The sequence below is a fragment of the Hyla sarda genome, chromosome 5 (assembly GCF_029499605.1).
Source record: "Hyla sarda isolate aHylSar1 chromosome 5, aHylSar1.hap1, whole genome shotgun sequence".
NCBI classification, from domain to species: Eukaryota; Metazoa; Chordata; class Amphibia; order Anura; family Hylidae; genus Hyla; species Hyla sarda.
The window spans coordinates 281,321,151-281,347,146 of NC_079193.1; the positions used below are offsets into that span (position 1 = coordinate 281,321,151).

Sequence of the window (25,996 nt, forward strand, 5' to 3'; positions counted from 1 at the left end):
AGGCCTTCAGTCTCAGGTTTTGAGTACCTGCTCTCTTCACACAATATAAACCACACTGTTTGAAGGTGGAAGAGGATTGATAAAAAGCTCCAACGTAGATTACAGAGTAAAAAAGGCATCAGTATATGAATAGAATAGACAGAGCTAGCCCCAGTAACCCCATAAAAAGTTTGTCACTTGGCCTCCAAGATAGACACACCATCATTGCTGCTGTTATTGTGCTAGTCATAGTACCATAATTAGAGATGAGCGAACTTTTGAAAAATTCGATTTGGCGAAAAAATGTGTTTTGGGTCGAATTTATTTGCGGCGAATCTATATTAAAAATGGCTATTTCTGGCCTACATAGTGCCTTAACCCCTTAAGGACCGGGGGTTTTTCCGTTTTTGCATTTTCGTTTTTTGCTCCTTGCCTTTAAAAAATTATAACTCAATTTCAATTTTGCACCTAAAAATCCATATGATGGCTTATTTTTTGCGCCACCAATTCTACTTTGTAATGACGTCAGTCATTTTGCCCAAAAATCTACGATGAAACGGAAAAAAAAATCATTGTGCGGCAAAATTGGAAAAAAACCCCGCAGTTTTGTAACTTTTTGGGGGCTTCCGTTTCTACGTAGTACATTTTTCGGTAAAAATTACACCTTATATTTATTCTGTAGGTCCATACGATTAAAATGATACCCTACTTATATAGGTTTGATTTTGTCGGACTTCTGGAAAAAATCATAACTACATGCAGGAAAATTAATACATTTAAAATTGTCATCTTCTGACCCCTATAACTTTTTTATTTTTCCGTGTATGGGGCGGTATGAGGGCTCATTTTTTGCGCCGTGATCTGAAGTTTTTAACGGTACCATTTTTGCATTGATAGGACTTATTGATCGCTTTTTATTCATTTTTAAATGATGTAAAAAGTGACCAAAAATGCACTATTTTGGACTTTGGAATTTTTTTGCGCGCACGCCATTGACCGAGCGGTTAAATTAATGATATATTTTTATAATTCGGACATTTCCGCACGCGGTGATACCATATATGTATATTTTTATTTACACTGTGTTTTTTTTTTATTGGAAAAGGGGGGTGATTCAAACTTTTAATAGGGGAGGAGTTAAACGATTCTGCCGCATGACTGCTCATGCCTGGATCTCAGGCACTGAGCAGTCATTCGGTGATCGGACAGCGAGGAGGCAGGTAGGGGCCCTCCCGCTGTCCTGTCAGCTGTTCGGGATGCCACGATTAGCCGCGGCTATCCTGAACAGCCCGACTGAGCTAGCCGGCAACTTTCACTTTCACTTTTAGCCGTGCGGCTCAGCTCTGAGCGCGCAGCTAAAGGGTTAATAGCGCTCGGCGCCGCGATCGGTGCTGCGCGCTATTAGAGGCGGGTCCCGGCTTCACTATGACGCCAGGCCCGCCGTGATATGACGCGGGGTTACTGTGTAACCCCGCGTTATATCAGGAGAGCAGGACCAAGGACGTACCGGTACGTCCTTGGTCCTTAAGGGGTTAATAGGGGTGTACAACAGTTTGCTTTGTTCTAACACGCATAGGGAGTGTGCTGTGCTAGTGAAATAATACTGTTATTCAATATGACATGTAGATTACAGGCATTGCTATTAGAATCACTGCTGCAGAGCATTGATCTGGCAGCAGGGAGACCATATGGTGTCTAAATTGAAGAGGATAAAGATATTTTTTCATGTCATTTTTATTTAATTTAATTAGAATTTATTAACATTTTTTGAGTACCCATTCTGGTGGGCATCGAGCTGGCGGTCCTCCGCCAGGTGAGATACCACCTGTTCCAGCCCCTGCCTATCAGCGCCCCCCTGACTAAATCAGTTATGGTTCATTGTTTTCGCTCCAAGCTGTTTCATTGGATTCTTGTGATAATTCCATAGGTAATATGATGTCGACTACCATAGGGCCTCAGTCTTAAAAAGATTACATCAATTTTTTTTAAATAAAATGTAAGATTTATATTAGATTCCAAAGTTTAATGTCCCAGTGTTTACTGTGAACTAATACTGTATGACTACAAAACACAATCTAACAAGTAGTCACATGGTGGCACAATGACAGAGACTAAAGGTGGCAGCAGCATGAGGAGACCATAATCTGACAGAATGACACAGCCTGGAATTGGAATTTAAGGTAATGTCCCAGGCTCAGCAGCATCACTAAACCATATAGTTGCTGAATGACACAGCCTGGAGCAGACGGCAGCATGAGTAGACGCTAGAGCTTCACAATCCCTAAGATTAAAAGATGAATTTTAACATTGAAATTGAAGAATTACGTTAGCTAGTGCTACCATAAAATATTTGTAGGTAATGTCCCAGGCCCAGCAGCATCCGTAATCCATAAATTGGCTGAATGACACAGCCTGGAGGTGGCGAAAGCATGAGGAGACCATATAGTGTCTGAATGGCACAGACTGGAGGTGGCTGAAGCATGATGAAGCTGTTACATCATGGGGCCTGATCAAACGGCAGGTGTCAAGTATGAGATGCCACTGGCTCACATTGAAGTTACACAGGGGAGTACCCCTATCCGCTTGGATCATCAAGAAATCGGTGATGGCTTTTCTCTGTTTGTACAGTCGGTCCAACATATAGAGGGTGGAATTCCAACGTGTGGCAACATCATAAATCAGACTATGTTGGGGGATACCGTTCTGATGCTGCAGCTCAAGGAGGGTGTGCTTTGAGGTGTACAAGTGGCTGAAGTGCATGCAAAGTTTCCTTCCCATTGTTAGGATGTCTTTCAAATGAGTGGAACTCTTCAGGAACAGCTTCACAATCAGATTGAACACGTGTGCCATGCAGGGTATGGCTTAGCCTTCCCAGTCGCAGCACATGCAAGATGTTCTTCCCTATGTCAGTCACCATGGTTCCCATTTCTAGTTTTCGTGGAGTAAGCCATGCTCCGATTTCTTTATGAATGACTTATAGCATTTCCGGCCCTGTGTGACTTCATTCGCCAAGGCAAACTATGTGGGCAACTGAGACTTGTCTGGGCAGTGAAGGCTGAGCACACGGTGGAGGATGATGAGGCAGAGTCGCACATTGTCACAGGACCAACGGTCTGAGAACATGGAGGTGGAAGCGGCGTGACCTGTCCAAGTTGGTGTTGTGGCTGTGCAGGAACCACATTCAACCAGTGAGCCGTAAAGGACATGTATTGTCCCTGACCATAGTTACAGCTCCAGACGTCAGCACTGCCGGGCACTTTGGTACACACTGACAAGCTCATGGACTGGCCCACCTTCTGTTCCACAAAATTGTGCAGGGCTGGTACTGCCTTCTTTGCAAAGAAATGATGGCCTGGCACTCTCCACCTTGGTCAGCACAAGCCATCAATTCTCTGAAAGGTGCAGAGTCCACCACTTGAAAAGGGAGGGACTGAAGCACCAGCAACTTAGACAGGAGCACATTCAGCTTCTGGGCCGTTGGATGAGTGGGCACATACTGTTGTCTCTTTGACATGGCTTCGCCGATGGATTGTTGGCAGAATGACTGACTAAAAGTAGGAGGAGTAGGAGCATCTGGAGCAACAGAAGGAGGGTATGACAAACCGTTCCCTTTGGCTGAGGTGGTGGAGCCTTGGCTGGCTGAAAGAGGGAGCAGCATGCCACTGGGTGATGCAGCAGGCTGGACCACTACATCGGAGCCACAGTTCTCCGAGGCCGCTTTATGGTGGCGCAGCATATGTTGACGCAGGGCCGTGGTGCCAACATTGAGACCCTGGCCACGCTTCACCTTCTGCCGACATATCTTGCATGTGGCCATGTTAACCTCCTCCGGATGCTTGATGAAAAACTGCCACACCGCTGAGTAGCTGATTTTCTCACCAACAGCCTTCACTGATTGACTGCTACTGCCGCCGTCTCCAGGAACCCCTGTTCCCCTACCTCCCGGGAAGGTAGGCTGCCGCAAAGCAGGTGGTCTCCCCCGTGCACCTTTGGCTCCAGAATTTCCACTTCTGCCACCATTCTGACTGCCAACCGTGCTACCACCTTGCTGGCTCAGCTGCTGCCTCATGGGCAACCTGCAACTCTCTTCTCCTGATGATGATGAAGCCCCTTCTGCACCCGGCTCCCAATTGCGATCGCCTTCATCATCATCATCATCAACAAGTGTCTGCAGGTCACTGATGTCCTCCTCAGGTTCCTCAACAGTGTCTGCTTTAGGACCATGAACGCTGGCAACACAGCCTCCCACATCACTCTCCTCATCACTACTTGCCCGCCTAGCGGGGGAAGAGGCGCATGTCTCCTCCACTAATTGGCTGGGCAGTAGCTACTGACTGTCCTCTATTAGATCGTCCTCACTGAATAGTGGAGCTGAACCCACAGCATAAGATATTTCTTTAGGGGAGGGAACAGCATAGGACAGAGGCAATGGGAGGACAGGGACTGCTCCCGGGCCATGTCAACTGAAGGTTGTGTCTGAGGAATCCACCGACTGTTGACTGGGGGTATCAGATGTCACTTGTGATGAAGTGGATGACCCTGTTAACCAAATCGATGACGGCAGATGGGTTGCTGGTCGAGACATGACTGCTAGCTGATACTGGGAGCTCAGGCCTCTCGCTGCGTCTCCTGCTGCCAATCGCCCCTAGTCTGCTGCAACCTCTGCCTGATGAATTTAGGCCTCTGCCACTCCTTTGTGCACGTCCTGGCACTTCTGTGCCTGACATACTTCGTGCGTATATGAGGGGAGTACAATACACTTCACTACGGCTAAAACAGTATTTGTCAAGAACAGCAGCAGGTGTGTACTTTTGGCTATCCTTTCACAGTATCTTGGTCCTTGACAGATTAACAACTACAAAACAGTACACTACTTAGATTAAGGTATGTGGTATGCACTTAGGAGGGCAGAAAAATGCTCTACAGTACGCTTAAAAAAGCACTGGGGTAAAACACCAGTCAGTGATGACTTTTGCCTGGACTTTCACAGTATCTAGGCCCTTGACAGATTAACAGGTACAAAATAGCACACTACTTAGATTTAGGTATGTGGTATGCACTTATGAGGGCAGTAAAATGCGCTACAGTACACTTAAAAAACGATCTGAGTACAATACCAGCCGTGAGTACTTTTGCCTGGACTTTCACAGTATCTAGGCCCTTGACAGATATACAGGTAAATAATAGTACACTACTTAGATGTAAGTATGTGGTATGCACTTATGAGGGCAGAAACATGAACTACTGTACACTTCAAAAATTATTTTAATAAAACACCAGCCGGTGATTACTTTTGGCTGTCCTTTCACAGTATGTAGGCCCTTGACAGATTAACAGGTACAAAATAGTACACCACTTAGATGTAGGTATGTGGTATGCACAGTGCGCTACAGTACGCTTAAAAATACATATTTTTGCACAACACCAGCAGTATACAGTCGCTGTGTACTAAACCCAAAATTGCACTCTCTCACAGACTATTAGGAATGGACTGCTGGGTATTATACCATCTAAAGACTAGTATAACCAGCAGATTTGTTGTGGAACAAAGACACATTATGCGCTGAAAAATTATTCCTGCCTCCTCTGCTAAGGTTTATGAAGTTGAGGCAGCTTGTTGAAATGTATGAGGCAACATACAGCTCTCTGCCTCTCTCTGTAATACAATGCTATAGAAAGTGACTGGGAGGTTAATGGCTGCAGTAAAAATCCTTTTCAGTGAAAAAAAACAAAACACTGCTCTCTGTCCACCAGAACACTGATGTGACAAGGAGGTGAAACGCTGCTGTTATAAGCTTTTCTGTGTAACACACACAGGCTGTCCGTCCTATCTCTCTGCAGTGTAATGAATGATATGACGAGCCGCAATATGGCTGCTGATTATATAGGGCTGTGACATCACAGGGGTGACTGGCTGCTGATAGGCTGCATCCTGCATGTGATTCGGGGTCATCCCGCCTACCTGCCTTCCCGCCTTGCCTTCCTGCCTTCCCAGCATTCTTTGCCCCATGTACTGACATGTGGATCCGCCATTTTAGATGCCCTGGAGCCTGCATGACACTAAATGTAGTTTAATAAAGCTATTTGCGCGATAGAATCTCAGCGATATTCACATTCATTGCAAATCCAATTTTTCATGAAATTCGTAACGAATTCGTGTTCGTCAGCTTCGATTTGCTCATCTCTAACCACAATTACTGAGCAGCTGCATTATTCCAACAGCAGAGCCAGTCTGCAACAGTGCATTTAGTATGTACACAAGGAAATATTCCCAGAGTATATGCAAAAGTATGCATACCTTTCTGCTTATTATGCAGTGGCATACTTATTTTTCCCATAAGTGTGCACTTTTATAACTGTGAAAATCCATTGCATGGACCTTTGGAAGACTTTCACTGAACACTGTGTGAACAGAGCTCCCTAGGCAAAAGACAGCTTCCAACAGTGGAGGAGGTAATAAGAAGTCTACTTAAGAAGCAAGGCCCATATGTACCCATATTCTTGCTGTAGTAGAAACATGAGATGAAAAACAAAGAAGCTGCACAATTATTATGGCCTAGTGTGGCTGATTGAAATTTTCATTTTCACCTGTTATCTTGTACAGTATAGTAGATATTTACCCATAGTAAGTAGATTTATTAGGAAGTTACACTGATATATATATATATATATATATATATATTACAAAACAATTGGAAGGTTTTTAAACTCTCTGCTTTTTTTTACATTTTGTTATGTGCAGCCTTAACACCATTATTCTGCACTCAAGGAAAATGTAAATATAGCATTTTAGACATTTTGGCAAATTTATTAAAAATTACAAACTAACATTTTACATGGACATACGTATTCATAGCTTTTTCTATGACAACTGAAATTTAGCTCTAGGGGGCTCCTCTTGATTATCTTTGAGACCTTGATCAGATTCACCTGTAGTGGTAAATTCAATTGATTGGACATGATCTGGAAAGACACAGCCCTGTTACACCCATCTATGTAAGGTTTCACAGCAAACAATCCATATGACAGCCGAAATCAGGCCATGAGGCTGAAAGAATTGACTATAGAGCTCAGGAACATGATTGTGTGGAGGCACAGATCTAGACAAGGGTTAAAAAAAATTCTGATGTACTAAAAGTTGCCAAGAGCTTAGTGGACTCCATAATTCTTAAATGGAAGAAGGTTGGAACAACAAGAACTCTTCCCAGAGTTGACACCCACATCAAACTAAGTAATTAGGGAGCAGGGCCTTGGTAAGAGAGGTGACCAAGAACCCAATGGTCACTCTGGCTGAACACTAAATATCCTGTGTGCAGTTGGGAGAAACATCCAGAAGCGTCACAGCTTATCACTGCAGCACTCCACCAATCTGGGCTTTATGGCAGACTGGCCAGAAAGATGCCTCTCCTCAGTAAAAGACACATTAAAGCCCACAAAAAAGCCACTAAAGGACTCTCCGACTGCAAGAAACAAGATTCTCTGTTTGAATATAAGTATGATTGAGGTGTTTGGCCTCAATTCTAAGCATCATGTCTGGAGGACATACCAAATACCAAACCTGCCCAATACCAAACCTACAGTGAAACATGGTGGTGGCAGCATCATGCTGTGGAGTGTTTTTCAGTGGTTGGAACAGAGAGACAGGTCAGGGTTGCAGGAAAGCTGAATAAAAATATTTTTTATGAAAACCTAATCTAGAGTGCTCCAAACCTCAAACTGGGCCAAAGGCTCACCTTCAAACAAGACAATGACTCTAACAACACAGCCAAGACATACAGGAGTAGTTTAGGGACACATCTTTGAATGTCCTTGAGTGGCCTAGCTAGATCCCTGACTTGAACCCAGTTAAATATCCCTGGAGAGACCTTAAAGGGTACCTCTAATCAAAAAAACTTTTGATATATTATAGATTAATGTATGCAGAATAACTTTACAATTGCATGTTATTAAAAAATATGCTTCTTTCTATTTAATTTTCCACTTTGAAGAAATGACCACTAGGGGTCTCCCTACCAGTCCTGGCAGCAAGCATTTCAGACTCATGCTGGAGTCCTAAACACTACAAGCTGCCAGTCTGCTTTGTTAACAAAGGAGAACACTCAGAGCTGCCAGCCTGCTTTGTTCACAGCCTGTTTGGCTGTGAACAATGCAGGCTGGCAGCTCTGAGTGTTTAGGACTCCAGCATGAGTCAGAAATGCTTGCTGACAGGACTGATCAGGAAAAATACAATAGAAAGAAGCATATTTTTCATTAACATGCTATTGGAAAGTTATTCAACATTCATTAATCTAAAATATATCATAAGTTTATTTGATGAGAGGTACCCTTTAAAATGGCTTCCACCGAAAGTCCCCGTCCAGTCTAACATAGCTTGAGAGGATCTGCAGAGAAGAATGACAGAAAATCCCCAAATCCGGGTGTAAACCTTGTGGCATTATACCCAAGAAGACTGGAAGCTGTAATCACTGCCAAAGGCTGGTGCATAATTGTAGTGGGTGCAGAGGTAGCAGTCGCATCTGGGCCCAAAGGCACCACTGGCATATGGTAGACATGGAACACTGTTACAGATTTTGCATTGGAGCCCAAAAGCTGCAAGTTATTCCTCAAAGGTCCTTCAACTAAGTACTGACTTTTCAAAAAATGTGCAAAAATGTAAATCATTCTGATTTTTACTTTGTCATTCTGGGGTACTGAATGCAGAATAATGGGGGTGGGGGGGGGGGGCATTATTTCTTTAATTTTATCCATAACAAAATTTGAAAAAAAGTAAAGGGGCCTGAAAACATGCTGCACTGGACACTAAAAAATATTTATTTGAAAATAATTTGAACTCTTAATACAGCTGTCAATTTTTTATACAGGTAGAAAAATAAAAACAGTAATCTCACTATGAGTAACAAATACGGTTTTCCTTTGTCTAGAATTTATAAATCTTCCTCAACGTCCTTAGATCTGGTTATAGAATTAGAAACTCCACAATAGATGAAGAGTCCTTTCATTTGCCAATAAAGAGACAAAGCTTGGAGCTAATTCTACAGATCTCTTGAATACAATATTATTTGTATTAACAGCATCTTTCTTACAGTTCTTTAATGCTAATAAAAAGACAAAACCTGGGGATTCAGAACAGTTATTCAGTCTGCATACCGCTTCTTTAGAGAGAATACGTAGATATGGAAATGTTCGCTCAGTTGCTTCCCCTAAAATTAATAAAACATATGATTAGTATTTTACACATCCTTTATGCGCATTACTAAGATGAAGCAGATTTCTCTTTAATAACACTGTACTGGGGCACCATGATGTAACTGTATGTTGTGGTTTGAATTGTGTTTGTACACCATGACATCCAGAGAAATCATGTGGGTTGCTGGGGCTCAGCAACTGTGTTACACCAAATACAGAGGGTTTCAGCTGTAATATAAAGCTCACACATTGGTCTATATTTACTAAGAGTGGAGTGGAGTTTTCTTTGTGGGTTTTAATTCCCTACAATTTTATTTCCACGGTATTTACTAAGATTTCCCTACATTTGTACTTTTCCCTACATTTTGCTTTTTTTTTTTTACACATGTTCTGATCAGCGGGGTTTTCCTCAGCTCAAATCCACCACATTTTCTGTAAATATTTTCTGTAAATATGTTGGGTTTTTGTGAAAATGTCGGGGACATGCCCCCTTTTCGGCAACCATGCCCACTTTTTCCGACGACGAAGCCCTTTTTTGGTTTTCTCAGTAAAATGGAGAGTAAGGGTACGTTCACACGAGCGGATCCACAGCGTATATTACGCTGCAGATCCACTGCTGAAGGACCCCTACAGGGTGCCTGTAGATGTGCCTGCTCACAGCGGCAATCCACCACTATGAGAAGACACTGCTGCGATGTGCAAGTTGCCGCGCATGCGCGGTGTCCTCGCACACTTCGCGGCCGCTCCCCCTGCTCCCTGAACTAGGCTGAGAGCAGCCGCGATGTGTGAGTATACTGCGCATGCACGGCAACTCGCACATTGCAGCAGTGTCTGCTCGTAGCGGCAGATTGCTGCTCCGAGCAGACACCTGTAAAGGCAGCATACAGCGGTCCTTCAGGGGCGGATCTGCAGCGCAATCCGTGCTAAGGATCCGCTCGTGTGAACGTACCCTTAGTCGGGTTTTTTCAATTCTGGCGCAAATTCGGGCACAGACAGAACTTCTGGCGCACAACCCGACAAAACATGTCGGGTTCACAATAGTAAATCAGGACCATTACCTTTATTTTATTTAACCAGAGAAATATCATTGTAAATAGTGACTACAGCATCTAAAAATTTTAATAGAGAGAGGGGCTCCTTCTGTTACCATCAGAGTCCCAATGAAACAATTACACAGTACGGATAGATTTACAAAGACCCCTGTGACTGGTTGCTGTTCTTTTGCTGCAGACAGTAATCATCCCATTCACTACAGCAGGGAATTCGGCTGGAAGATTAAACATGTCCAATCTTCTGGCAGAATCAAATTGAGCTTTGGAAGTTTTAGGCTATGTTCACATGGCAGAATTTCTGCACGGAATTCTGCATGAAAATTCTGCAGTAAATTCCAAAGAAATTAATTGCCCATTCACTTCAATAGGATTCCTGCAGCTAAAATTCTGCAGCAGAAATTCAGCTGTGTGATTTTTACAGCGGAATACCATTTAAGTGTTTGGTTATAAATTCATGCAGAATTTTCATGCAGAATTCCATGAAGAAATTCTGGCATGTGAACATAGGCAGAATATTCACCGCATTGATTTTCTGCAGAATTCTGCAATTTATTAACATTTGCAGAATCAGTGCAGAATTTGTGCGGAAATGTTTGCAGCATTTCCTCCCGGATTCCACATGATTCCGCAGCTCACTAAAAAAGATAGATTTTATTTAATTGAACTGTCAAAGTTTGTACAGATTCTGTGCAGAATCTGCATGCATTCTGTGCGAATTCCACACAAATTTGGCAGAATTTAAGCCCTATTGACTACAATGGGATTTAGCAGCTGAAGTCCGAAAAATATAAGACCAGACTTAAAGGGGAACTCCGGTGGAGACAAGTAGAAAACAAGTGTTTTCAATTCAACTGGTGCTTGAAAGTTGAACAGACTTGTAAATTACTTCTATTAAAAAATCTTGATCATTCCAGTACTTTTAAGCTGCTGTATAAAACAGAGAAATTTGTGAATTTCTTTTCTGTCTGACAACAGTGCTCTCTGCTGACACCTCTGTCCTTGTCAGGAACTGTCCAGATTATAATCATATCCCCATAGAAAACCTCTCCTGCTCTGGACAGTTCCTGACATGGGCAGAGGTGTCAGCAGAAAGCACTGTAGTCAGGCTGGAAAGAACTTCACAAATTACACTGTAGTGTATCTGTAGTATACAGCAGCTGATAAGAAGTAATTTATAAATCTGTTTAACTTTCTTGGATCAGTTGATTTGAATGCATTTTTCTTCCAACGGAGTTCCCCTTTAATTCTGCTGTGTGAATGACATTACTGAATCCCATTAAAGTTAATGGGCAATAAATTTAGGTGGAATTCCGCATGGATTTTTCACCATGTGAACGCAGCCTTAGGCCGGGTTCACTTTGCAGAATTTCTGCATGGAATTCTGCATGAAAATTCAGCATGGATTTATAGCCAATACACTTCAAAGGTATTCTGCTGTACCATTGCCACAGCAGAATTTCTGCTGCAGAATTTCTGCTGCAGGAATTTCATTGAAGTGAATTGGCTATAAATTCATGAAGAAATTTCATATAGAATTCAGTGCAGAAATTCTGCCATGTTAAAACCACCTTACTATGGAATTTCCACATTGTGCACTAAGCAGAAGACTCCCATTGATATCAAGTGGAAACTTCACGGAACAGGCCCCAAAAGTTAAAGGGGTACTCCGGTGAAAACCTTTTTTCCTTTAAATCAACTGGTGGCAGAAAGTTAAACGTATTTGTAAATTACTTCTATTAAAAAATCTTGTAGCTTGTAGCTGCTGAATGCTACAGAGGAAATTCCTTTCTTTTTGGAACACTGATGACATCACGAACACAGTGCTCTCTGCTGACATCTCTGTCCATTTTAGCAACCATGCATAGCAGATGCATAGCAAATGTATGCTAAGGGCCGCATGGTGGCTCAGTGGTTAGCACTGCTGCCTTGCAGTGCTGGGGACTTGGGTTCAAATCCCACTAAGGACAACAATAAATAAAGCATTGTTATTATTATTATCATTATAATAACGTAAGCAGAGAGAACTGTGCTCGTGATGTCATCAGAGAGCATTCCAAAGAGAAAATAATTTCCTCTGTAGTATTCAGCAGCTAATAGGTACAGGAAGGATTAAGATTTTTTAATAGAAGTAATTTACAAATATGTTTAATTTTCTGCCACCAGTTGATTTAAAAGAAAAAAGGTTTTCACCGGAGTACGCCTTTAAAGGGAACCTGCCACTTTAAAAATGCAGTTCAATGTGTAAGTGCCAAGTAATAGAATAGGAGGAGATTAATATGTGGTTTTGTGGTATAAGATTGAGTAAAACACTACAGAAAGGTAATAGCTACAGTGCTGTGAAAAAGTATTCACCTTCTTTCTAATTTTTTCAATGTTTGCATATTTGTCACACTTAAATATTTTAGAACATCAAACTACTCATAGATAACCCAACTAAATACAAAATACTGCTTTTAAATTAAATTTATTGAAGAAATATTTTGGAAATGTTATTCCCATCTTAGCTACTAAGTAAACCAGTTAACCCAGATACACTGACACCGGGGTTGAATCATACTGTCAGACCTGTTGGATCTAAACATTACTTAATAGAACACATCTGGCTATGGGAAGCAGCTAAAAAAAACTCAAAAAGTAGCACATGATACCACATTTTGAAAAGATCCAAACTAAGATTCCAAACTAAGTAATTGAAATCTATCAGTCTGAAAAGTGTAACCATTGGTTTGCTAGGGTCCCATAGATTGGCAATAGTGAACCATTATCCACAACTGGTGGGAAAAAAAAACTCCACAGAAGTGATCTGCCTACCAAAAGTTCACAAAAGTTAATTCCCCACTGATCCCAGGAGATCACAATAGAACCCAGATGAACATTTAAAGAACTGCAGTCTCATTTGCCTTAGTAAAGGTCAGTGTACACAATTCCACAATAGGAAAGACACTGGACAAAAATAGCATCAATGGGAGAGTTGCATGGAGCAAAATAGCACAAGGACTGACAGCGATGTTACAAAGTAACACATATACTCATCTCACCAAAAAGACATCTAGAACAGTGTTTACCAACCAGGGTGCCTCCAGCTGTTGCAAAACTACATCTCCCAGCATGCCCGGACAGCCAAAGGCTGTCCGGGCATGCTGGGAGATGTAGTTTTGCAATAGCTGGAGGCACCCTGGTTGGGAAACACTGATCTAGAAGATACCAACAATCACACATGGTGGTGGTAGTGCGATAGTCTGTGGCTGCTTTGCTTCTACAGGTTATAAACAATTTGACATAACTGATGAAAACATTATTTCTGTTCTCCATCAGAAAATCCTAAGGCTAGGATTCCACTTGGTTTTTTGTGCTGCGTTTTTTTGGATAAAAAAAACACCTGAAAAAACGCCAGTGCAATGTCCTGCGTCTGGCCCAAAATTAGTTGGGTACCCCAAAAAAAAGGATGCAGCAGTGATGGAGAACATTTTGTTAAACAAAATGTATATATTTTATAACAAACTTTTTATTAAAGTGTGTGTGTGTTTTTTTTTTTTTTTTTTTTTTTTTACATATTTTAGGTAGTACTACTACTCCCAGCATGGAACAGACTGTTCCATGATGGGAGTAGTAGTACCTGTAGTAATAGACAGATCGCCCCGGGTCTCAGTCCTGACATCCGATGTGATCGTCCATTATATAGCACAGATGCCGCTGTATACATCGCTCACATCTCTGCTCTGTACTCCGGACAGTGATGTAAATAGAGCATAATTCCTTCATAATTTCCGCCCAGAGCTGTGATTGGCCGGATGGTTGCAGCCAATCACAGCTCTGAGGGAAATATCAATGGGCGAGTGAGTGGCCGGCCCGGAGTATAGTACAGAGCAGGGATGCGAGCGCTGTATACAGCCGTTCTGCATCTCTGCTATAGACAGGACGATCACAGCGGGTGTCAGTAGTGACATCCACTGTGATGTGTCCTTAACTCCAGGCACTACTACTCCCAACATGAAGCACACTCACAGCGGGTGTCAGTAGTGACATCCACTGTGATGTGTCCTTAACTCCAGGCACTACTACTCCCAACATGAAGCACACTCTGCTCCATGCTGGGAGCTGTAGTACCTGCATTAACCCCTTAAGGACCCAGCCAATTTTCACTGTAGGACATGGCAATTTTCTGCATATCTGACCACTGTCACTTTAAACATTAATAACTCTGGGATGCTTTTACCTTTCATTCTGATTCCGAGATAGATTTTTCGTGACATATTCTACTTTATGTTAGTGGTAAAATTTTGTCGATACTTGCATCATTTCTTGGTGAAAAATTCCAAAATTTGATGAAAAAATTGAAAATTTTGCATTTTTTCAACTTTGAAGCTCTCTGCTTATAAGGAAAATGAATATCCCAAATAAATTATATATTGATTCACATATACAATATGTCTACTTTATGTTTCCATCATAAAGTTGACATGTTTTTACTTTAGGAAGACATCAGAGGGCTTCAAAGTATAGCAGCAATTTTCCAATTTTTCACAAAATTTTCAAAATCGAAATTTTTCAGGGACCAGTTCTGTTTTGAAGTGGGTTTGAAGGGCCTTCTTATTAGAAATACCCCACAAATGACCCTATTATAAAAACTGCACCCCTTCAAAGTATTCAAAATGACATTCAAAAGGTTTGTTAACCCTTTAGGTGTTTCACAGGAATAGCAGCAAATTGAAGGAGAAAATTCAAAATCTTCATTTTTTACACTGGCATGTTCTTTTAGACCCGGTTATTGAATTTTTACAAGGGGTAAAAGGAGAGAAATCTTCCTAAAATGTGTAACCCAATTTCTCTCGAGTAAGAAAATACCTCATATGTGTATGTCAAGTGTTCGGCGGGCGCAGGATTTTGGAGAGTGAGTTTTTCTGAAATGGTTTTTGGGGGGCATGTCACATTTCGGAAGCCCCTATGGTGCCAGAACAGCAAAAAAAAAAACACATGGCATACTATTTTGGAAACTACACCCCTCAAGGCACGTAACAATGGGTCCAGTGAGCCTTAACACCCCACAGGTGTTTGATGACTTTTCTTTAAAGTTGGACGTGAAAATTACATATATTTTTTTCACTAAAATGCTAGTTTTCCCTCAAATGTAAAATTTTTTCAAGGGATAATAGGACAAAATTACCCCCAAAATTTGTAACCCCATCTCTTCTGAGTAAGGAAATACCCCATGTTAGGACGTAAAATGCTTTGCGGGCAAACTACAATGCTCAGAACAGAAGGAGTCACATTTAGCTTTTGAAAAGCAAAATTTGCTGAAATGGTTTTTGGGTGGCATGTCCCATTTAGGAAGCCACTATGGTTCCAGGACAGCAAAAAAAAAAACACATGGCATACTATTTTGGAAACTACACCCCTCAAGGCATGTAACAAGGGGTCCAGCTAGCCTTAACACCTCACAGGTGTTTGAAGACCTTTTCGTGAAAGTTGGATGTGTAAATGATTTTTATTTATTTTTTCACTAAAATGCTAGTTTTCCCTCAAATTTAAAATTTTTACAAGGGGTAATAGGACAAAATGCCCCCCAAAATTTGAAACCCCATCTCTTCTGAGTATGGAAATACCCCATGTGTGGACGTCAAGTGCTCTGCTGGTGCACTACACTGCTCAGAAGAGAAGGAGCTCCATTGAGCTTTTGGGAAAAAAAAATTTGGAAAAGGAAAAGACTAGTGGAGATGGGATCCAAGAAATGGTCTTTATTATATAAAAAGGATATATATGGCCAATCGCCTAGCAGGGCCCTTGCTAAAGGCGAATGGAATATACTGGGTAAAAAATAGATATAATAAAAAATACAGAATATAGTAGGATTAAAATGAGATAAATATGATGGGTAAGTAGCACCAAAGAAAATTCATTAATTAAATATCTGCTGCATATATCAGGAGAAAACGTTCTCAGTCCATATAATTCATAGGGATATTTCAATGAAAAATCCACAAGAAATGTCCAGAATGAAAAGTCACAATTAGTTTGGGTGTGTCCGGAGTAACGATATATGGTAGTGAGTGTAGCCACAATAGCTACAATAGGAAATTCATGGACAGGTAATGCAGACAATGTGGCAAACACTGTCAGCGATGAAGATGCCAAGTTTCGGTGCACAGCACCACTCACCCTCCTTTGGAGTCCTCAGGTCCGGGCTGGCACGGCTGAGTCCGGCACTCTGGATATCAATGCCCGCCTGGGTGGTATGCTGGGTGAATGGCTGAATCTCCGGGGGTCCGAGTGTCCTGGGCTGGCACGGGAGGCGTCCGGCCTTGGGGAGGATGATGTCCAGGAGTAACTCTGCCGACCGGGGCTGTGAGAGGATGCAGGTAACAGGTGGTGCGGATTGCACGTATGAATAAGGTGCTAACAGCGCGCGTGCAGCAGTGGTCCCGGAATCGTGGGCATCCAGCTGTTGCAATTGGAATATGGCAGATACAGTCTATTTGAAGTGATATACACTTATGGATAAGGTGCAGATAATGGGCTAGACGCGTTTCAAGGCCGCGGGCCTTTTCTTCAGTAGCTATAGGTACTATAGCTACTGAAGAAAAGGCCCGCGGCCTTGAAACGCGTCTAGCCCATTATCTGCACCTTATCCATAAGTGTATATCACTTCAAATAGACTGTATCTGCCATATTCCAATTGCAACAGCTGGATGCCCACGATTCCGGGACCACTGCTGCACGCGCGCTGTTAGCACCTTATTCATACGTGCAATCCGCACCACCTGTTACCTGCATCCTCTCACAGCCCCGGTCGGCAGAGTTACTCCTGGACATCATCCTCCCCAAGGCCGGACGCCTCCCGTGCCAGCCCAGGACACTCGGACCCCCGGAGATTCAGCCATTCACCCAGCATACCACCCAGGCGGGCATTGATATCCAGAGTGCCGGACTCAGCCGTGCCAGCCCGGACCTGAGGACTCCAAAGGAGGGTGAGTGGTGCTGTGCACCGAAACTTGGCATCTTCATCGCTGACAGTGTTTGCCACATTGTCTGCATTACCTGTCCATGAATTTCCTATTGTAGCTATTGTGGCTACACTCACTACCATATATCGTTACTCCGGACACACCCAAACTAATTGTGACTTTTCATTCTGGACATTTCTTGTGGATTTTTCATTGAAATATCCCTATGAATTATATGGACTGAGAACGTTTTCTCCTGATATATGCAGCAGATATTTAATTAATGAATTTTCTTTGGTGCTACTTACCCATCATATTTATCTCATTTTAATCCTACTATATTCTGTATTTTTTATTATATCTATTTTTTACCCAGTATATTCCATTCGCCTTTAGCAAGGGCCCTGCTAGGCGATTGGCCATATATATCCTTTTTATATAATAAAGACCATTTCTTGGATCCCATCTCCACTAGTCTTTTCCTTTTTCTCTCCCCTGTGCTTTTGAGGACTGGTTCACATAAATATTTTTTATTTATAATTTCTACATATTACATTAGGCCTTTTGGGTGAAGGCAACACCTTTAACCTCAAGCACATTATTTCTTTTATCCTAAGTGAGCTACACATATTTTACATTTCCTAAAAAAAAATTTGGAATGGAAGTCAGGGGCCATGTGCGTTTACAAAGCCCCCCATGGTGCAAGAACAGTGGACCCCCAAATGTGACCCTATTTTGGAAACTACACCCCTCACAGAATGTAATAAGGGGGGCAGTGATTATTTACACCCCACTGGCGTTTGACAGATCTTTGGAACAATGGGCTGTGCAAATGAAAAATTAAATTTTTCATTTTCACGGACCACTGTTCCAAAAATCTGCCAGACACCTGTGGGGTGTAAATGCTCACTGTACCCCTTATTACATTACATGAGGGGTGTAGTTTCCAAAATGGGGTCACATATTAGTATTTATTTTTTGGCGTTTATGTCAGAACCACTGTAAAATCGGCCACCCCTGTGCAAATCACTAATTTAGGCCTCAAATGGTGCGCTCTCACTCCTGAGCCTTGTTGTGTGCCCGCAGTTTTTTTTCTGCCCACATATGGGGTATTTCTATAACGCAATTTTTCTGTAAATTGCGTTACACATTTTAGGGGTCTTTTTTTCCTTTTAACGCTTGTGAAAATAAAAAGTATGGGGCAACACCAGCATGTTAGTGTAAAAGTTTTTAATTTTTTACACTAACAAGCTGGTGTAGCCCCCAACTTTTCCTTTTCATAAGGGGTAAAAGGAGAAAAAGCCCCCCAAAATTTGTAGTGCAATTTCTCCCGAGTACGGAGATACCCCATATGTGGCCCTAAACTGTTTCCTTGAAATATGACAGGGCTCCGAAGTGAGAGAGCTCCATGCGCATTTGAGGACTAAATTAGGGATCGCATAGGGATGGACATAGGGGTATTCTACGCCAGTGATTCCCAAACAGGGTGCCTCCAGCTGTTGCTAAATTACCAGCATGCCTGGACAGTCAGTGGCTGTTCGGAAATGCTGGGAGTTGTTGTTTTGCAACAGCTGGAGGCTCCGTTTTGGAAACACTGCCATACAATACGTTTTTCATTTTTATTGGGGGGGGGGGGGGGGGCAGTATAAGGGGGTGTATATGTAGTGTTTTACTCTTTATTATGTGTTAGTGCAGTGTAGTGTAGTGTTTTTAGGGTACATTCGCACTGGCGTGTTAAGGTGAGTTTCCAGCTGGGAGTTTGCGCTGCAGTGAAAAATTTGCCGCAGCCCAAACTTGAAGCAGGAAACTTACTGTAAACCTGTACGTTCACATGGGGGGGCAAACCTCCAGCTGTTTCAAAACTACAACTCCCAGCATCTACTGACAAACCTTGCATGCTGGGAGTTGTACTTTTGCAACAGCTGGAGACACACTGGTTGGAAAACCTTCAGTTATGTTCTGTTACCTAACTCAGTATTTTCCAACCAGTGTGCCTCCAGCTGTTGCAAAACTACAACTCCCAGCATGCACTGATCGCCGAAGGGCATGCTGGGAGATGTAGTTATGCAATAGCTGGAGGTACGCAACTATAACTCCCAGCATGCCGAGACAGCTGTTTGCTGTCTGTGCATGCTGGGATTTGCAGTTTTGCAACATCTGGAGGGCTTCAGTTTTAGAAAACACTGCAAAGTGATTTCCAAACTGTGGTCCTCCAGCTGTTGCAAAACTACTAATTCCAGCATGCCCAGACAGCAAACAGTTGTTTGGGCATGCTAGGAGTTGTAGGTTTGCAAGATCTGGAGGGCTACAGTTTAAGGACCACTATATAGTGGTCTCAAACTGTAGCCCTCCAGCTGTTGCAAAACTACATATGCCAGCATGCCCAAACAGCTGTCTGGGCATGCTGGGAGTTGTAGTTTTGCAACATCTGGAGGGCTACAGTTAGAGACCACTGTATAATGGTCACAAACTGTACCCTCCAGATGTTGCTAGGCAACTCAACGGCTTCTGTCGGATCCAGCCGCACGTCATTGCCGCCCGCCGATCTCCGTCGCCCGCAGCCTCCGTCGCCCGCCCGGATCGGTAAGTGGATCTTCGGCGCTGGTCTCCTTACGTTCCCCGTTCTGCCCCGCCTATTGTGGGTGGGCAGGACGGGGAAAACGAAAGTTAACCCCCCCCCCGACCCGCCCCGCCCCGATCTGCTATTGGTGGTTGCGTCTAGACAACTGCGATCCCCCTTATATTCCGGGTCACCGGGTCACTATAGACCCGTAATGACCCAGAATGGCGCAAATCGCAAGTGTGAATTCACTTGCGATTTGCCACGATCGCCGACATGCGGGGGTCTGATGACCCCCCTGGGTGTTTGCACGGGATGCCTGCTGAACGATTTCAGCAGACATCCCGGTCCGATCCCCGCCCGGTGCGTGGCAGGGCCCGGAATTCTCCATGACGTACGCGTACGTCATAGGTCCTTAAGTACCAGGTTGTCATGACGTACGCGTATGTCAAGAGTCCTTAAGGGGTTAATAGACAGATCGCAGTGAGTGTAACTTCTGACACCCGTTGCGATCTGTCTATTTATGCAGGTACTACAGCTCCCAGCATGGAGCAGAGTGTGCTCCATGTTGGGAGTAGTAGTACCTGCAGTTATGGAAAGATCCTCACTCCTGACACCCGCTGTGATCCTCCTGTATAATGTATGGATGCAGCGGCCGCTCTTCTATGGTCCCCTGCACTGCCGTATATATACACATATTCCTAGAGCTGTGATTGGCTGGAACCATCTGGCCAATCACAGCTCTCTGCGGGAGATATGAATATGTGTATATATACACGTCAGGGCAGGGGACCATAGAAGAGCGGCCGGCTGCATCTATATCGCAATGGGCGATCTGTCTTTTAGTACAGGTACTACTACTCCCATCATGGAACAGTGTGTTCCATGCTGGGAGTAGTGTTACTAACTAAAAAAAAATAAAAAATAAAGAAAAAAAGTGAAAAACACACACACAATACATTTTTATAATTGTCGGCTACATTTTTATTCCCCCCGCCTACATAAATTGATCCCTGTTTAAAAAGTTATATAAATTTTGTTAGAAACTATTTTTTCCTTCATTACTGTATTTTTATTTAATTTTTTTATTTAATGGCACCCTACGAAATTTTCTTCATAACAGGTATCTCCATCACAAAAAAAATTAAAAACCGCCTGCAAAAACGCCAAAGTTAAAACCCACATATCGTTTTTCTTGGTGTTTTCTCACTCCCATAGACTTCTATTGGAGAAAAACGCCACGATTTTGACTAAAAACACAGGTTTGAGCGGCATACAGCATTTTTTTCAAAACGCCAAGGAGCTGAAAAACCGCAAAAAAAGTGAAAAAACGCCAAAAGGATAAAAAAAAACGCCAAAGTGAAAAAATGCCAAGTGGAATTAGAAATTTGCAATTTCTCATTGACAGCTAACATCTGGCCGCATCGTTTTTTGGCTGAAAAAACGCCATGCGGCAAAATTGGCGTTTTTCTAGGTGTTTTGGAGAAAAAAAAAAAACAAGTGGAATCCTAGCCTTAGGCTGGAACTCCACTGAGGTTTTTTTTTTTTTAGCAAAAACGCCATAAAAAACGCCAATTGTCCTGCACTGCGTTTTTTCTGTGAAAAAACGCAGCGTCCAGATGTTAGCTGCAAGTCAATAGTAAACTATAAAATGCCAGATTCACTTGTTTTTCAGTTTGGCTTTTTTTTTTTTTTTTCTTTATCCTTTTGGCATTTTTCAGCAAATTTGGGCTCAGAGGCTGGATTTTCAAATCACCCGACAAAACCTAGTTTGGCATTTTTTACCCTGAAATCGCGGCGATTTCCTCCCATAGAAGTCTATGGGAGAGCAAAAATGCCAAGAAAAACGCGATCCAAAAAAATTATGAAGATACCTTTTTTATAAAAATTTCATAGGGTACCATAAAAATAAATTATAAAAAAGATACAGTTGTGATGGAAAAAATTGTATCTAATGAAATGTATCTTTTTACTACGAAATGTTTATTAATTTTTAAACAGGGATCAATTTATGTGAGCGGGTAAAGCACTAAAAATGTAGACGACAATAATAAAAATGTAGTGTGTGTGTGTTTTTCACATTTTTATTTTTTATTTTTTAGGTAGTACTACTACTCCCAGCATGGAACACACTGTTCCATGATGGGAGTAGTAGTACCTGTACAAATTGACAGATCACCCGTTGCGATCCTCCTGTATAATGTATAGATGCGGTGGCCGCTCTTCTATGGTCCCCTGCACTGCCGTATATATACACATATTCATATTTCCCGCAGAGAGCTGCGATAGGCCAGATGGTTACAGCCAATCACAGCTCTAGGAATATGTGTATATATAAGTCAGTGCAGGGGACCATAGAAGAGTGGCCGCTGCATCCATACATTATACAGGAGGATCACAGCGGATGTCAGTAGTGATACCCGCTGTGATCTTTCCTTAACTACAAGTACTACTACTCCCAACATGGAGTAAACTCTGCTCCATGCTGGGAGCTGTAGTACCTGCATTAATAGACAGATCGAATCATGTGTAAGAAATTACACTCGCTGCAATCTGTCTATTAATGCAGGTACTACAGCTCCCAGCATGGAGCAGAGTGTGCTCCATGTTGGGAGTAGTAGTACCTGCAGTTAAGGACACATCACAGCGGGTGTCACTACTGACACCCGCTGTGATCGTCCTGTCTATAGCAGAGATGGAGCGGCTGTATATAGCACTCGCATCCCTGCTCTGCACTATACTCCGGGCCGGCCACTCACTCATTCATCTTTTCCTCAGAGCTGTGATTGGCTGCAACCATCCGGCCAATCACAGCTCTTGGCGGAAAATATGAACGGCCAGTGATGTGAATAGAGCAGAGATGTGAGCGCTGGTTAGAGCCACATCACTGCTATATTATGGACGATCGCATCGGGCTGACTGACACCCGGGGCGATATGTCTATAGTACAGGTACTACTACTCACAGCATGGAACAGTGCGTTCCATGCTGGGAGTAGTAGTACTACATAAAAAATGTGGAAAAAAAAAAGTTAAACACACACACACTTTATAAAAAAAATTTTTTTACATTTTGTTATAAAAAATAAACATTTAGTTAAATACATTTTTCATCCCTACTGCATCCTTTTTGTGGCAGTTTTTCTGGCGTTTTTATGCCACAAAAGTCGCAGGGCAAAAATCTCAGTGGAGTCCTAGCCTAAAGGGGGATGACTATCACTTAAATCTTAAGAGGGTTATGAAGCAGGAGAATAAACTTAAGAAGACAAAAAATGTATAATGGCTGAAAGAAGCACAATTAAGGTTTTGGAAAGTGCAATTCCTGACTGGTTCAACTTACTTGCTATAATATTGTTTGTAACTTAATATATTTAAAATGTAATTAAATACAGTATATAAAAAAATTTTTTATGTGACAATCAGTTAAAGGGGCAAATACTTTTTCACAGCAATATATCCCTAACCTTTTCCTCATAAAAATGCATGCTCAGCTCCTGGTGAAATAAAATATATGACAATGCCAGATCCTTCCATCTGCCATCTAGGAGAGCTGTGGAGCTGCCCCCATATTATAAGAGCATACAAATACAGAATAGCATAGAAATACAAAATTACAGAATAAGAAATGCCTATTTATCTTTAGCCAATTCAGTAGACAAAAATAACACATACCACACAAACTCCATAATGAATGTGAGCTGCAGTAGCAAAAAATGTGACAGCACAGAAGGTGAGCTCTTCCAGGGTCCCAAGATAACCAGACACAGCTAGACCAACCACTAAAGCCAATGGATAAAGATGCCAATGCAAGGCTTCGGATCTGGTGTTACTCATCTGGCATATAATAACTCTGCACTGTCAAATAAAGGTATAGATGTTAACATAAGGAAATCAAAGGAAAACTGTCAGCTTGCTCTCTCTGCTCTAACCAGCAGTACTGGCTTATAGTGCGGGGGACACTGATCAGTTTGATGCTTACTGTGCCCGGATCTGCCCGGCCGTTCTGCCGATATCTTCATTTTTCCCTGTATGCTAATGAAGTGTAAACTGGCAGAGGCGGAGTTAAGGCTAAGTTTCCACTTTGTTTTTTTCTGGCAGTTTTTGGAAAACTGCCACTGCAGTTTTTGAGCCAAAGTCAGAAGTGGATCCATAAGGGAGGAGAAGTGTAAGTCCTTCCTTTATATGTCCTATTCCTTTTGAATACATTTCTGGCCTTGGCTCAAAAACTGCAGTGGCAGATGTCCAAAAACTGCCAGAAAAAAAACAAGTGGAAACCTAGCCTTACTGGCACTCTGACGTCACCGCCATCGGGCGCAGCGCCGCCCAGCTCATCAATATTCCTCCCCTCCCTCCTCCTCTTTCTCTTCTCCCCACTCTGTAATGAAGAGGGAGAGGCGGAAGGAGGGGAGGGATAATTGATGAGCTGGGCGGCTCTGCGGCCGGCGCTGGTAACGTCAGAGTGCCAGTTACCCCGCCTGTGGGGATCTGGGCACAATAAGCATCAAACTGATCAGCCAGTACCGCTGGTTAGTGCAGGGGGAGCAAGCTGACAGTTTTCCTGTAAGAAATATGTCAAAAATTACCTCATGTAGAACATGGTGTATACCTTGAACATAGATAGACAGATTAGATAGACATGTGAAAATCATACTTACAGTCACATTTGAAAAGAGCACACCGACCATCCATAAAAATAGTCTTGGCTGTTGGTCCAGGATTTTACATGGAGAAAAGATGGTCCAGACAGTCAACAAAATAAATAAAATTGTAGGGGAAAATAATGGTAAAAGTCCTTCATATATAGAGCTCTTCAGCAGGGTTTTCTGTCTATAAGCTCTGCAGGCAGAACAGGCAAATAATGTAATTATTGTCACCAGATCAATATGTTATTGTTCTTTATAACGTTTAATTTCAGTATAATTTCTGTATAATTTCTTTATTACTTGTATTCATTTATTTCCTTTTCTTATATATCTTAACCCCTTTCCGACCTGGCATTTTTTGCCTTCTTTTTCCCCCCTCCTTAATCTACTAGTACCCATAACCTTTTTTTTCCATCTACAAAGCCATAAGAGAGCTTTTTTTTTATTTTTGCGGAACAGGTTATGCCTTCATTTTACCACATACTGTATTTTGAAACAGGAAAAAAAATATTCATGTGACATAGATAAATGCAATACATGCATTGCATTGTTCCATTAAATCAGCACTCTGCTTGTACAGCTATAGAGGCATTGAGAAGGAATATTTTAAGTTGTGTTTTTTCCCATTATCATATGATTCTTTGATCATGTGATTCATGGATTTCTATTGATAAATGTGAGCAAAAAAATAATGTATACATACATTTACAAATGCATTTTAAAAGCATTTTTTTTAAACCTACTGATGTCAATGGGAGGTCAAATGCCACAAGCTGCACCTGACCCAAAAAATGCCATTGATATATATTTCTCATCCAGCTCAGCGTTTTTGCGGGAAAAACATCCGAAAAATGCCATGGTTGACATCATGTGGAAAAACATCATGTGTGAAACACTACACTATCCTGCAGCAAACTAGACATAAGGCAATCATGTTGTTCTAGGTAATGTTTCATTTTTTACAGGCATAAGCAAAAAGACTAAAGTTCTAATGTGCTATTTAATAATAAATGGTAACTGTAAATAGATTTAAATAGATTTAAAGAGTTGTCCGGGGAGCAGAAAAGGTATTACTTCTTCGGTTCCCTTGTGCTCTACTTCTGCCCTATGTATTTTTCGTATACTTTTTGAGGCAAGATGGGGTGGGCACCAAATCACGATCATCGCATGCAGGCAAAGCCACACTACATGTGATGTCTAATAGACACACAATGTGGCCATAATGTCAGCAACATTGTATGCATGTAATGCAGTTTTAGTACCCGCTAGGGATAAGCGAATCGAATCTGATGAATCCGAATTCGATTTGCAACGAATGCGAATATCGCCGTGATTCGATCACGCAAACCGCTTCATTAAACTCTATTTAGTGCGGTCCAGGCTCCAGGGTATCTAAAAAGGCGGATCCACATGTGAGGACATGGGGCAAGGAATCCTGGGAAGGTGGGAACAAGGGTGACCCTGAATCACCTTTCATCAGCCTTTCAGCAGCCAGTCATCCCTCTAATGTCACAGCCCTATATAATCGGCAGTCATCTTGCGGCCAGTCACTTCAGCCTTTTATTGCAGAGAGAGAGAGAGAGAGAGAGGGACAGACAGCGCTGTGTATTGCACAGAAAAGCATTTTTTCAGCAGC

At 42.2% G+C, this 25,996-nt stretch overlaps 1 protein-coding gene across 27 annotated transcripts in view; it reads right to left on the reverse strand.

Moving 5' to 3' along the window:
* Nucleotides 1-25,996, reverse strand: part of LOC130274049 (ethanolaminephosphotransferase 1-like) — a 400,414-nt gene that overhangs the window by 10,235 nt on the left and 364,183 nt on the right. For 24 of the 27 annotated variants that reach the window (XM_056521863.1, XM_056521850.1, XM_056521866.1 and 21 more), the window contains 3 exons: nt 24,373-24,553; nt 23,390-23,572; nt 8,778-9,179 (listed from right to left, as the gene is read on the reverse strand). In XM_056521863.1, the coding sequence (XP_056377838.1) occupies nt 9,114-9,179; nt 23,390-23,572; nt 24,373-24,553 (430 nt within the window). In that variant the 3' untranslated portion in view covers nt 8,778-9,113. Of the gene's footprint in view, nt 1-8,777; nt 9,180-23,389; nt 23,573-24,372; nt 24,554-25,996 lie in introns of those variants that run through there. The other 3 variants (XM_056521873.1, XM_056521872.1, XM_056521877.1) reach the window with 3 other exon arrangements.